We start from the raw sequence: 15074 nt of genomic DNA on the forward strand, positions 1-15074 counted from the left end.
GAGTGGGGACCCCTTCAATCAAGGGGTCCCCCCCCCAGCCACCCAAGGGCCAGGGGTGAAGCCCGAGGCTGTCCCCCCATCCAAGGGCTGCGGATGGGGGGCTGATAGCCTTGAGAAAAACGAAAGAATATTGTTTTTTCCAGAAGAACTACAAGTCCCAGCAAGCCTCCCCGCAAGCTGGTACTTGGAGAACCACAAGTACCAGCATGCGGGTGGAAAAACGGGCCCGCTGGTACCTGTAGTTCTACTGGAAAAAAAATACCCAAATAAAAACAGGACACGCACACCGTGAGAGTAAAACTTTATTTCACACATGTCGACACACGCATACTTACCTATGTTCACACGCCGACCTCTGTCCACTTGTCCAAGTAGAATCCACGGTGTACCTGTGAATAAAATTATACTCACCTGATCCAGTGTCCTGTGGTCTTTTATTACAATCACATACTTGGCAAAAAAAACAAACGAACACCCGGACCAGGCGGACTGAAAGGGGTCCCATGTTTACACATGGGACCCCTTTCCCCGAATGCAGAGACCCCCCCGTGACTCCTGTCACAGAAAGGTCTCTTCAGCCAATCAGGAAGCGCCACTTCGTGGCACTCTCCTGATTGGCTGTATGCGCGTCTGCTGGCAGACAGCGCATCGCACAGCTCCCTCCATTAGTTTCAATGGTGGGAACTTTGCGGTCAGTGGTGGGGTTACCCGCGGTCAGCCGCTGACAGCGGGTGACCTCACCGCTGACCGCAAAGTTCCCACCATTGAATATAATGGTAAGGCTTTGCGATGCGCTGTCTGACAGCTCAGACGCGCATAGCCAATCAGCAGAGTGCCACGACGTTGCGCTCGCTGATTGGATGAAGGGACCCTCTGTGACAGGAGTCACGTGGGGTCCCGGCATTCGTGGAAAGGGGTCCCATGTGTAAACATGGGACCCCTTTCAGTCCGTTTGGTCCGGGTTGTTGTTTTGCCAAGTACGAGGATTATTTAAAAAGATCCGGACACTGGATCAGGTGAGTATAATTTTATCCACAGGTACCCCGGATTCTTCAGTGACGAGGGGGGCGTGGCAGTCGGCGGGTCAACATAGGTAAGTATGTGTGTGTCGGCATGTATGAAATAAACTTTTACTTTCAAGGTGTGTGTCTCCTGTTTTTATTTGGGTATTTTTTTCCAGTAGAACTACAGGTACCAGCGGGCCCGTTTTTCCACCCGCATGCTGGTACTTGTGGTTCTCCAAGTACCAGCTTGCGGGGGAGGCTTGCTCGGACTTGTAGTACTACTGGAAAACACAATATTCTTTCAATTTTCTCAAGGCTATCAGCCCCCCATCCGCAGCCCTTGGATGGGGGGGGACAGCCTCGGGCTTCACCCCTGGCCCTTGGGTGGCTGGGGGAAGACCCCTTGATTGAAGGGGTCCCCACTCCCCCAGGGTACCCCGGCCAGGGGTGACTAGTTGGATATTTAATGCCACGGCCGCAGGGCGCTGTATAAAAGTGACCCCCCGGCTGTGGCATTATCTGTCCAGCTAGTGGAGCCCGATGCTGGTGTAAAAAATACGGGGGACCCCTACGCTTTTTGTCCCCGTATTTTTTGCACCAGCACCAGGCGCAGAGCCCGGTGCTGGTTTTAAAAATACAGGGGATCCCCTGTCAGTTTTTCCCCCGGATTTTTAGAACCAGGACCGGCTCGAAGAGCAGAGGCTGGTTATGCTTAGGAGGGGGGACCCTACGCAATTTTTTTTCGTGGTTTTTCCCGTTTTTTTTTAATTTTTGCAAGTCTAATCAAAATCCGTCAAATCGGCCGTTTTTCGACAGCAGGACTGTCGAAACCGTTTTTTATTGAATATGTTGAATTCCGGCACCCACTTGCCGGAATTCGACGGTCGAATTGTGTCGAATTAAAAAACGGGCAAAAAATTGCCGCGATTCGCCGGCAATTGCATATACCCCATAGACTACATCTGGCTCACTAACATGAGCTGAGGTGGCGTTTTTTTTTTCTTCCTCTTTTTTTTTTTTTGGGGGGGGGGGGGGTCAGCCACCACTGCTATTATGTAATACTGTTGTGGTGGCTGAAGCTCTAAGAGAAAAACTGGTTTGTAAGGCAGTATCTCTAAGAAAGTTATAGATAAAGCTGTCTTATTGCCATGTCACATCTGCTTTTGTACAGACTAACACAAGTACCACTTTGCCCCCATGGATACTTCCTACTAGTCAGAAACTACGACTAGGATTAATTATTACATTTGCCCATCCATATCCCTATTCATCATCAGTAAACAAACTATTCTTTTCCAATATGTTGCAATGATCGGCTTGTAGGAACTTAATGAAGAACTACCAAACATAAATACACTTATTCACTAAAAGGCTCAGGCTGTCATTATATCATTACAGTAGTCCTGCAGAGTTACTGTAACTGATGATGATGTATGTACTGAAGCAATGAGTCTGCTCCAGGTCACTACAGTGCACCCCCCCCCCCCCCCCCCCCCTCAAGCTTTGTGCACAAAGCTCTGTAGACTTGAGTCACGTCTAATTTAAGTCTGTGGTCTGAAACCAATTTATTTGAGTTTCATGGCGATTCATTCTGTGTTTTTCCTTTTCTTCTAATCCTGATATATGAACTCTGATAAAAGGAGCCATAATGTAGCCTTAGATTTATTCCATCTTTCCTCCTTTTTCTTGATATACAGCTATGTGAAAATAGTATCAAGCTCAGGTTTCCGAGTTTATCTCGGGGGCTGTCAGTTACGCGAGGCTTTATTTGAAGGCTGTAAGTGATCCATGAGTAGATGCTATTGTGAAGAAGCTCTTTTAAGTTTGTCTTTATTCTGTCCTTGTGGCGCTTGGCACATCCAACTGCACACAACAAAGCAGAAAGCCTTTGATGGGAGCCATGAGAAGATTCTCACACCTGGCAGGGAAAGTTCTATCCACTAAACAAAACTGTGCTGTTAGTCAGATATCTGCTGCAAGAAAATAGCCAAGAAAAGAGGGACATGTAAGAGTGGCCTTGTTATGCCTTCAACATTTCTCAACGAATGATGACTAAGCCCTTATGGCGCACTGAACAGGGTGCTTGCTAAGCTGGGGATGTAGCTCACTACCCCACTATGAAAAATAACAGTCTATGCACACGGATGTTACAATGTGAAATGTGGTTACCATGTGTTTTATGGTGCATTTGATTACAGTTAGGGTACCTTTTTGTTATCACTCTCCATCTCCTGCTTATCCGGATGTTCCCACATTTGCAGCGGGTGAGGACAGGACACCCTGTAGCCAATCACATCATCAGAAAGTTCACAGCAGCACAAAGTACTTCTGTCTGTACAGCACTGCGGAATAGGTTGCAGCTATATAAAGGATGATAATAATAATAAGTATTTTAGGGGGGTAATGGAAGAAACAGGAAGCCATAGATGTGAGTTATGTAGTGAAAGAAGCCGGATCCCTCACAAAAGCACAGAGTAATGATACAAGGCTTCTGTCAAATTCTTCTGGGAAGAGTTCACACATCTAACTAGAAGTATAGTTATGTACACGGACAGATCCTGTTGTATAGGGACCATCGCCCACTATGCCTAGCTCAATAAGTATTAGAATAATAAAAACAGTAAATACAGCACAAATTAGGTGAGGCAATCAAGTTGCTGGCTGTCGGGATCCCGGCGGTCAGGATACCGATGCTGGAATCCCTACGCTTGGTGAAATACCAACCGCCGCCCAGAATCCCCACTTGGGTGGTGGTTCGCGCCACCCCCCGAGGAGGTATATAACCCTGTGGCGACCTAAGGTCGCCACCAGGCCCGGAGCGAAGCAGCCTGCGAGTGGACACGCTGCACTCGCCGCCAGTATTCTGGCTATCGGTTTCCCAATGTCGTTCTGCTGACCGCCGGGATATCATACTGAATCCCAAATTAGATGCATTCAAAACCACCCACTCCTGTGCACCCTTAGGGATTGATTCACTTAACTTGTCCGGGCAAGTTATGGTAGCTCCGGACTCAACTCCTTTTTGTTCACAGCCTCATAGGGCTAGTCCAGGGAGAGATTGGGCTGTGAGGGGGAGCAAGTTCAGCTGCTGTTGCTACACCATTGCAATTGCAACTCGACTCTTTCACATGTATTTGAATTGACCTTTAAAACTGCATGCGATACTGTATGGGTCTGTGGTATGGTAGATCCAAGTGCTATTCTGAGCCCAAAAGAGAAGTGCACGCGGCATTCATGGCGAGCAAGCGCACGCGGCATTCATGGCGAGCAAGTGCACGCGGCATTCATGGCGAGCAAGTGCACGCGGCATTCATGGCGAGCAAGTGCACGCGGCATTCATGGAGGGTAAGTGCACACGGCATACATGGAGAGTGCTGGATGGACTGTGACAACAAGAAAAGGCACAAAAATAGTACTTAATATGAAAATGTCTGCTTTTCCACAGTAATCAATCATCCATCTATGAATAACGTGTCATTTGTGTTTGGTATGTGACTTTTTGTGCACTGTTCCACCAGTAAAAACCCCTCCCCCTCTAGCACTATGGGACACTAAGCCGCAGTGTCCCATGGTGTGTGTGTGTGGTGATGGTGCTGGTGGTGGGGGGTAGGTTGGGAGGCTCTCTTTCACCTGCTGTTCCGCTTAGCAGAGCAATCGGAGAATAGATGCTGTGCACATGAGTGCTGGATTTTTTTAGGGATTTTTTTTAACGCGTGCTGGATGTGCGTGCAAGGATCAAGCTGTGCACCAGAGAGAAGATGGTAGGTATGTTCAGGTAATTTAATTTTTTTTTATGATTGGGGGTGCTCACATTACATCAACAACATGACTGAAAAACACATTGCATAGTGGCACAAGTATTGGGGTGCTCAAGCATCTACAGAGCTGGCTCTTATACATGGTCTCCCATGAAATAATATGGCTAAATGCATGAAAGCATGACTGACCTGATTAGATGGATCTCATGCAGCTCTGAATAAGGATTATAAAAAATAGAGCATACAATGCCTTCCAGTACTGATTTGAGGGTTAAATATGTTTTTCTATATATAATGCTAAACACATGGACAAAGATATTCAGCAAAGAGACTTTTTGCTGCTTATTTACATTTATAAAATACACATTGTAACATTGCATGTTCTCATGCAGGAAAAACTTTACACATATACAGTCATTTGGAGGACAGTGTTAGTAGCTGCAACAGGAGAAAAGACAGTGGTAGTATTAGCAAGCAACGCCTGTATAACCATAAGTCCAGTACTGTCAGTACTGCCAAACCCGCTGCACCATTCATCCTCTTCTCATCCTATTACTCAGGAAAGCCACCCCTACACTGCTGGTACAATGTTTCCCCACCCCATGTAAATCTAGTACATTGTTTGACTTTTATTACTGCCTAAAGTGTATTTTATTTAATCGGCAAACCCAAACTACACATTCTCCCTGTGCAGTAAAAGAACTCCCTCCCAGCCTCTGCCACCCTTAGGCACAAGCCAACTATGCCTTATCAAAAATATGCTGCTGACCGAAGCTCAGACAAGGCATACACATGGGTATTGTACAGTCATGAAAACGGCACGTTACAGTGTTCATTCTAACTGGAGGTGACACAGTGGTGTAGTGCATACCATTTATCCTTTAGAAATAGTTTAGACAATACATCTGGACTAACACATGAACCCCTTCACAAGGATCAATCTCTATTAACCCATTGTAAACACTGATCAAAGAGGAGCACACAGACATACAATGCACAGGTGTATGATACTACAATTGTTTTGTTACGGGCAATTTACAGGTCAAGTGCACAAAATAGCTTGTAGTACTTTTATAAGAAAGCAGTACGTTGTGTATTCTCCCTGGAAGCAGAAGCCAGGGGCTCAATCACTTAATTCTGCCACTAAATGAAATAAAGGCTTTATAGTCTTGTCTGAACATTCCCATCTAGCCTACACGACCTTGCTGGAACTAGAATCTGTGATGCGAGTCAGTTTTGCCTCCTACACAAGTTGATTTAGTGGGTCCTCTGTAAAACATTTTCTTCCTCTAGAACGTGTAAGTAACAATGATAAGAGTACCTAATATGAAGGCTCACGACTAGAAAAGGGATTCAACTTAGCTGAGCCGGCAGAAAGAATCTTAACAGGGTGTAAATGATTTAAAAAGAAAAAGCAGGAGGGAAATGATGGGAATAAAATACATTACCTACAGCAGAAACTTCACTCAAATCATGGCATATTTTATTTTTAAAATATATGAACAATGAAAGACTTATACTACAAATTCTCCCAGTTAAAGTGCCCATATGTGGTACTGACTCCTGATCCCAGGCACCTGCATCTATACGTGGGTAGCCAAACTGGACAAATTATGGAGACCAATTACTGTGGCCTTCTGATGAGTGCGCACATGATTGGTGCTGCCATTAGTCAAATTAAGGTAGTTTCAGAAATTGTGGGGCCCGGGACTGACAAAATAGACAGGGCCCCTACCCCCCCAAAATGTAAAAAATAAATAAATCTGTGGCACCGCCCCACCCCTTTGTGATGTCATACATTGTGATGTTACATATAGGTTTCGCATTGCGGACCTACAGGAACAGTTCACAGAGAGCTGATGCACAGCGAAGACTTGTTTTAAGAAGCCCTCCCTGCGCATCAGCCTACTGTTGTTTTATAGCAGGGGTGGGGAACCTCCGGCCCGCGGGCCATATAAGGCCCGCGAATCCGTTTGGTCCGGCCCACCAGCTTGTGTCAGTGAGACACGCTGCCGCTCAGTCCGGCGGCAGTGTGTCTCAGCTGTCAGAACAGGGAGGAGTGCGCGGCTGTCGGGTGGGAGCGGCGGCGTGTATGACTTGAAACCAGCCGCCGGTTCGTGAGCCAATCAGAGCTCGCGGACCGGCAGCCAATCAGAAGCCGCGGCTGCCGGTCTGCGAGCTCTGATTGGCTCTCGAACCGGCGGCTGGTTTCAAGTCCTACATGCCGCCGCCGCCCATCATAGCCGCGCTCTCCTCCGTGTCCCGCCGAAAGCAGCACGGTAAGCAGCACGGAGGGGAGGGGGGGGCAGGGCATCTGTATACCTGGCACTGTGGGGGGCATCTGTATACCTGGCACTGTGGGGACATCTGTATACCTGGCACTATGAGGGGCATCTGTATACCTGGCACTGTGGGGGCATCTGTATACCTAGCACTGTGAGGGGCATTTGTATACCTGGCACTGTGGGGGCATCTGTATACCTGGCACTGTGGGGGCATCTGTATACCTGGCACTGTGGGGACATCTGTATACCTGGCACTGTGGGGACATCTGTATACCTGGCACTGTGGGGACATCTGTATACCTGGCACTGTGGGGACATCTGTATACCTGGCACTGTGAGGGGCATTTGTATACCTGGCACTGTGGGGGCATCTGTATACCTGGCACTGTGGGGGCATCTGTATTCCTGGCACTGTGGGGGCATCTGTATACCTGGCACTGTGAGGGGCATTTGTATACCTGGCACTGTGGGGACATCTGTATACCTGGCACTGTGAGGGGCATTTGTATACCTGGCACTGTGGGGGCATCTGTATACCTGGCACTGTGAGGGGCATTTGTATACCGGGCACTGTGGGGACATCTGTATACCTGGCACTGTGAGGGGCATTTGTATACCTAGCACTGTGGGGGCATCTGTATACCTGGCACTGTGAGGGGCATTTGTATACCTGGCACTGTGGGGGCATCTGTATTCCTGGCACTGTGGGGGCATCTGTATACCTGGCACTGTGAGGGGCATTTGTATACCTGGCACTGTGGGGACATCTGTATACCTGGCACTGTGAGGGGCATTTGTATACCTGGCACTGTGGGGGCATCTGTATACCTGGCACTGTGAGGGGCATTTGTATACCGGGCACTGTGGGGACATCTGTATACCTGGCACTGTGAGGGGCATTTGTATACCTAGCACTGTGGGGGCATCTGTATACCTGGCACTGTGAGGGGCATTTGTATACCTGGCACTGTGGGGGCATCTGTATACCTGGCACTGTGGGGGCAATTGTGGATCTGGCACAGCACTATTGGGGGCATATGTGTATCACGTCCCATTTTAACTGGCCACACCCATTTATTGGCACGCGCGCCTCCGGCGCGCACACACAGTACCTCTAAGGGGCAAACCTACTGGGGGGGGGCAGGGTAATTTTTTAAATTGAGAATTTTTGTATGGCCCCCGAAGGATTTTATAAATATCCAAATGGCCCTCGGTAGAAAAAAGGTTCCCCACCCCTGTTTTATAGCCTGGTGCAGCTCTCCAGGCATTGGCGATAGGAGCCAGGGGTGGGCCTCCCTCTCTGTAAGGGCCCAGGACACCAGTCCCCACCTGATGGCTGCCCTGGTTGCTTTGGCCGACAGCATTTCTTGGGTGTACACTTATTAAGGGTGTTTTCCGTTCCAGCATTACCATCATAAAATCATAGAGATATGTTGAAAAAGAATAACATTAAAGTAATGCCATATTATGTAATTCATTATTAAAAGGTTTTATGCATGTAAATCTATAGTGGTTATAGGTGTACACTTGTTTACAAACACAGAGAAATTAAATTAAAACATGCCAAATCCCCTTAGCTTGCAAGCAATCTTAAATCAGTAATGGAGAAAGGGTCAGCACAATGCAAACAAATAAATAATAAAATAACCTTATCAATTAACCAGGACAGATGATATGTTTCAAACCACTTTCCACTGAGGGTTGAATAATACAAGGCAGGTCCTGTTCCGCTGGCCATGCATACTTGCTTCTGTGTTTAAATAACCCTGGTAAAGTGTTGGGATGCTGGCAGTCCCTTGTCCTTGTTGTATTTACAAACTGTATCTGGGCCATTTTTTTTCCTTCTGTCATTTCATTATTGCAGAGTTGAGATCACTTGCCATCTGTAGACTCATTTCATCAGCCTCCCTCTTTAGCCTTGGAGCAAGGTCATTTGGGACATGCACATAAACTGAAGCTTCTCACAACTGACAATTCTTTATGTCTTCCTGTAAATCTGCTCGCTCAATTCAAAACAATTTCACCCCTTCACTTTCCTTTTTGGAAAACACGTATAGAAACACATTAACAGGGAGCATACATAATAAAGCAAAAGGCTTGCAGAGCAATTAATGCTGTTTATTTGTAGCTAACTGAGGCATTGCAAGTTTTAGCTTTAGGAATCTTCTGTAGTTTCACGTGATTGGGCTGTTATTAGCTATGGGTCATGGAACAGGACCCCCTTCTACATTAACATATGCTCTGGAGTCATCTGTATTCCATCAAGCACAACAAAAACTGCACAGTGCACAAAATACCAGCTGAATATTCTACCCCCACAGAACACAGAGTTCCAATAAAAGTATGTATGTACATATGTAACAATGCTAAGTGGTGGGTGGTCTGATTAGAGAGGCTCTCGTAGGCTTGCTGACTCTACTCTGCATTGCAACCAGGCGCCCAGAATGTTGTTCACAAATGTCTAGCTTTATAGTGGCTAATGGCTGTTTCAGCTTCATTTTCAAGCAGGACCTTGCTGCCTTCTATCTAGACTGTCAGGAGCAATTGAGTTTTGCAAGACCAGATAAAAGACCTTCAACAAGCATCGTCGCATGAAATACGCTCTGCAAAAAACACGCATCATTGTTGCAACCAGGCAAATATTTATCCTTTAACAATATCTAGATCAATAATAAGAAAAAATAAATCTGTCTTGATCACATAAAAAAAAAAAAAAAAGTAAAAAGAATCAGTGAGTGGAGATTTAGGGGGTATTTCTGAGTTGATCGCAGCAGGAATTTTGTTAGCAGTTGGGCAAAACCATGTGCACTGCAGGTGAGGCAGATATAACATGTGCAGAGAGAGTTAGAATTGGGTGTGGTGTTTTCAATCTGCAATCTAAATTGCAGTGTAAAAATAAAGCAGCCAGTATCTAACCTGCACAGAAACAAAAAAAACCCCCACCCAAATCTAACTCTCTCTGCACATGTTATATCTGCCTCCCGTGCAGTACACATGGTTTTGCCCAACTGCTAACAAAATTCCTGCTGCGATCAACTCAGAATTACCCCCTTAGTGCAGACAGGTGCTGATTCAGGGGCGGACTAATGGAACAGATGCTGTGCTAATTTATGCAAAAGCGGCAGGAGACACAGGGGTGCTTTAAGAGAGAAGAGGGCCTTCGTGCAGCCACCCATTGCAGGCCCCTTACTCTCTGGCAGCTAGTAGACTATGGCTTTATGCGTGAGTCTAGTGCGGGAATGTGGCGCCCATGCCTCGTTCATGGGGACATCTCTAGTACACATGTAAATCACTTGGAAATGGCAGTGGCAGCCATTTTCCGAGTGATTTGTGTCTGCAGTGCTGGGCCGCCGCCGCAGTACTCTGGAGGGGTAAGTATAATATATGGGTGCAAGTAACATCGCAGGATCTGATCTGCAGACGCGCAGATCAGTAAGCATCAGAGATTTACGTAAATATTGAATTTATGGAAATTTGTGGATCTGGCCGACGGTTTCACTACACAGAATTCTAGGTAGTTTTCTGCCCAGTCTAGTGTCACAGGTTGATGACACTGGGTAGGCTTATTTATTAATGCTGGCTAGTGTCGAAGTCAAAAATATTACATACACACCACATACAAACTCCAAACAGATGGGTCTCTGTTCGTGCGTTTTGTGCATGTACGGTAGCATAGGCATTCGCACAGAGAAACCACAAAGACGTATACAACATATTCATACAACACATAGTCAAAACATGTTTAGCATTATTATGTATTAAATTATATAATAGAGTTTAACATCAGATATATATGTACTATTGGAACGGAACAAGATAAACATCATGCTTAGTGTCAAAATGATCAGGTGAATGTGTGTGTTAATTTGATAGCTATGGGAAGATTGTAGCACATTGCAACGATTAGTTATGATTAAATGTATGAAATCTAAAGTCACTCTTATTAGAACAAAGACAGCATGTGTACAGCAAAAACCAATGGCTAGCCCCTCTTCAAATTGGACGTTGCTTGCATATGAACTGACCAATAACACATCATGAATGAGAGATCTCCCTCTCCTGGACCAATAACAGAAGACTCAGCCCCAGACATGTACCTCCCCCAATACACAGTATATAGGTATTTCCCCTCACCCAGGAAGTTCTGTTTCGTTGCTGTTGATGCAGATTCAAAGATGGAGAGGACTGTGCATTGAGCAAATAGGGTGAATTATGCTGGCTGTAACGAATCCTTATGTAACTACAACTGCTTCTTGTGTAATTGTAACTCTAACGATATATATATATATATATATATATATATATATACATACATACACACACATATTATAACTGAATGGTATACTGTACATATGTTATATTGTATGCATACCCTTTTAATATCAAATATATACATCTCTGAGCATTGGACCTCAGCCTACAATGTGTGCGTGTGCTTGTTTTCTCTTGAGGGATATAGTGTTTGCGACGTACAGCGCACTTTTATCATATATGGTAATAAGATGCGCCTTGCGTCCGCAGCATATATTAACGCTGGCATTTGAAGTGTTTATTTAGAAATAATCTGAAATTTACACTAGTACGTGGCTATAACTATCACTTTCCATTACTGCATCACCGCTGCTATGTAACATTCCTGATATCCTTAGTGAAGTTCTAGGGATACCACACCTCCTATACAATTAGAGATCCTTTTGCAAGCAGCATAACGTCGCAACAAAAGGATATAGCGCTATAACACCAAGTGCTTTGACCTGGCGAGGGATCTAGCAATGGCTCTCCGGAGGCACTAGATCACACTGAACAGGCAAGCGAGCACATCCTGAGATTGATTTTGGAATTGTTTATAGTCACCGTGCTCACAAAGGATGGGGATAATCTCTGGAACTAGGATGATGTTGGGAAATCTGAATTCTCTGGCTTTAACCTCTTTGGTAAATAGGACAGAGCGATAATAGAACAGTTTGCCAGCATCTTCTGCTGCATTTTGGCTGTTCACTGCTTCTTAAATAGACTCTGGGGATTACAACCAGGATCTTCAGCAAATCTCTGTGTTATTGTTATACAGAAATGAGATTTCATGATAACATCCTGTAGGACTCCACTGCCAAGTATGACAATGTTGTTTCACTTATCCATCCGTCTATTGCAGCCAAATGTCTACGGACTTCAGCAATGTGCACACAGTAGACCTAATTTACAATGCACATCAATGTTGTCATTTTGCACCGATGCACGCCATGCACATACTGTATCAAGGTGTGTACCCATTCTCAGTTCTCAAAATATGCCACCAATAGGTAGTAATGTGCCCAGGGGTGCAAATAGGCAGAAAAGTAAGTGCAAACAGTATATGACATCAATAATCCAACCACTTTAGAAATATCCCTTTGTTTAGATAAAACATTTCTGGTTTCTAGGTGCACTTTGCCCAATGATGCAAAATGCATCCCATTAAAGCAGAGGTTCTCAAACGCGGCCCTCAAGGAATCCCAACAGACCAGGTTTTAGGCTAAGCACAGATGGTTAAATCAGATTGATTGAGGTGCTAATTAAATCACCTGTGGCCAAGCATAGATATACTTAAAACCTGGACCATTGGGTGCCTTGAGGACCACATTTGAGAACCTCTGCATTTAAGTCCTATTGCGCTCACAGCAGACAGGTTTGCATGCCCTTTGCACAATGGAAATGGTTTCTAAAAATGTGCCCACTCACCCCTTAATTTATTTCAATAAAATAAATACTCATTTCACACTGCCCTACTATACAGGATCACTTGTGCGCCTACACTGTATGTAGCAAGGGACACACACACACACACACACACACATATTTATTCATATATATATCTATCTATCATATTTTGTGCACCTTTTAGAACAGAGCATTCACTGACACCATGCGTAACTGCAGCAGGATATTCTGACCTTCCACATGCAAATGAGGAATGTTTGTTTGCTTTAACATGTGTAAACTCGTATACCCAATTTGCACTGATGTATCTTTGAAAATGGTCGTTAGCTGTATTAGTTTCTGGAGCTTCAAGCTACAAATCAGTAGAAAATCTGCCGGTGGCAGGCTGATGAATCACACCCTGTGACATCATGGCTTTTCCTGACAAGATGAATGTTGTTAATCAAATTCCGCCCCATTCAATGACTCCTTGCAATTCTTTACAGGTACAACAATGACCTCCATTGATGAATGGGATCCCGCAAGTAAGTATTAACAAGGTTATCATTCTGTACGTTGTCTGTTACCGACTCCATCACAAAGAAACCCTGCAGTCAACAAATCATTAAAGCAGTATACACTAAAGGTGCCCACACACACACCGATGGCCACATGAGATCTAATTGGCCACAAATCATAGAGCGCATTAGCTGAAAAACACAGCCAATCATGATTAAGATAAGAGATCCATTGGGATGGATGGTAAAGATGGCAACCATTGTCCAACCGTACTAATCAAGCTGTAGACATATTAGGCAAGTAACTGAGGTGCACTGTGTGTACATGACACTCTGTTTAAATGTACTACATTCACTAATCTCTAAAATGCTAAAGTATGCACTGATAAACATTTAGGAGAGGCCAGAGAAACCCTTTAAAATTGTTGTATTACTACAATTAAATAAACAAGGACACTAAAACAACAATAATGGTACCTTGCGGAGCCCAAACACAATAGGACATTTATTTATTTATTTATATAGTGCACATATATTCTGCAGCGCTTTAACAGAAAAATATTTGACCATTCACATCAGTCCCAGCCCCAGTAGAGCTTACAAACTATATTTCATATGACATGTACACGCACATACATTCACGCTACGGTTTATTTTGTTGGGAGCCAACTAATCTTATATTGTTGGAATGTGGGAGGAAACCGGAGCACCTGGAGGAAACCCACACAAGTACGGGGAGAATATACAAACTGCACACAGTTAGGGCCAAGGTGGGAATCTAACCTTTGACCTCAGTGCTGTGAGGCAGTAATGCTAACCTTTACACCATCCGTACTGCCATGCTCAATTGTTTTGGTTTTTTTTAACTGGGAAGGCCAACAACAGCTCAGCCAGTCAGAAGTAGCCAGAGTGGGAAACTGCTTGTGATTGGCTAAGCAGGTTCTGAGCCTTTCAGACAATGGGGCAGATGTATTAAGGCTGAAGAAGTGATACAGCAGTGATAAGTGGAAGATGATAACGCACCAGCAATCAGCTCCTGTCATTTTTCAAACCCGTAATGATTGCCTGGTGCATTATCACCTTTCACTCATCACTGCTTTATCACTTCTCCAAAATTAATACATCTACCCAAATGTATTTTTGAAGCGTCAGCTGGTATCTTTATGCTAGCATTAGATATGCACCCTAAGAGGTATATCGTACACATGTCTCCAAGTCTCTGGGACTGCCAGACCAGGCTGTGATGAGAGCGTGCTTCCTGTAGGTAGCCACTCCCTGCCTTTTGCGCAGACAATCCGGCTTCTATGGGCTGCAGCTGATGCAGTCAATAGAAGCCACAGGTTTGTGCATGCATAGACACACCGCGGCGTCTGTGCTTGCACCGATCCAGTCACCTGCCGGATCCGTTACGCTGGCTGTTTCCTATCCTCTCACGGCATGGGGTTAGTGGCAACCCCCATACTAATTGTAAGTAGTAGTCGCCATTGGTTGCCTCTGCCCCACCTGCAAAGTAACATGGTTTTGCCTAATCGCTTGCTTTTTGTTTTACTTAAAAACATGAATCAGGCCCAAAGTATACCTGTCACATGTACATAGTGAAGCCTGTCCGTTTACAAGAAACTAGTGGAATAATAGGGACAAAAGTCACTAATGCCTCAGTGAGGTCACTAGTCCCTTGTGAATCCAGTGACTAGGCTGTTCAGCCTGCTGCCGTTTGGGGACTGGCAGGAGGTGGCAGCTACCTTTGTTTCCCAAAACGGAGGAGTGTCGCCGCCACTGCAGGGGAGGGAAGAGGCCAGGGGTTTCAGAGGTTGCATGGAGTTTTTCTGGCCC

The 15074-nt window shown here is 45.2% G+C and overlaps 1 protein-coding gene across 2 annotated transcripts in view; it reads right to left on the bottom strand.

The window, feature by feature from the left end:
• MAMLD1 (mastermind like domain containing 1) overlaps positions 1-15074 on the bottom strand; it is a 259349-nt gene that overhangs the window by 22457 nt on the left and 221818 nt on the right. Inside the window, exon 3 of one of the 2 annotated variants that reach the window (XM_063937385.1) lies at positions 3212-3364. The exons of the other annotated variant lie outside the window; for it this stretch is intronic. Coding sequence (XP_063793455.1) covers positions 3212-3364 — 153 coding nt within the window. The remainder of the gene's footprint in view (positions 1-3211; positions 3365-15074) is intronic. 2 annotated transcript variants of the gene reach the window in all.

The sequence above is a fragment of the Pseudophryne corroboree genome, chromosome 8 (assembly GCF_028390025.1).
Source record: "Pseudophryne corroboree isolate aPseCor3 chromosome 8, aPseCor3.hap2, whole genome shotgun sequence".
Lineage (NCBI taxonomy): Eukaryota > Metazoa > Chordata > Amphibia > Anura > Myobatrachidae > Pseudophryne > Pseudophryne corroboree.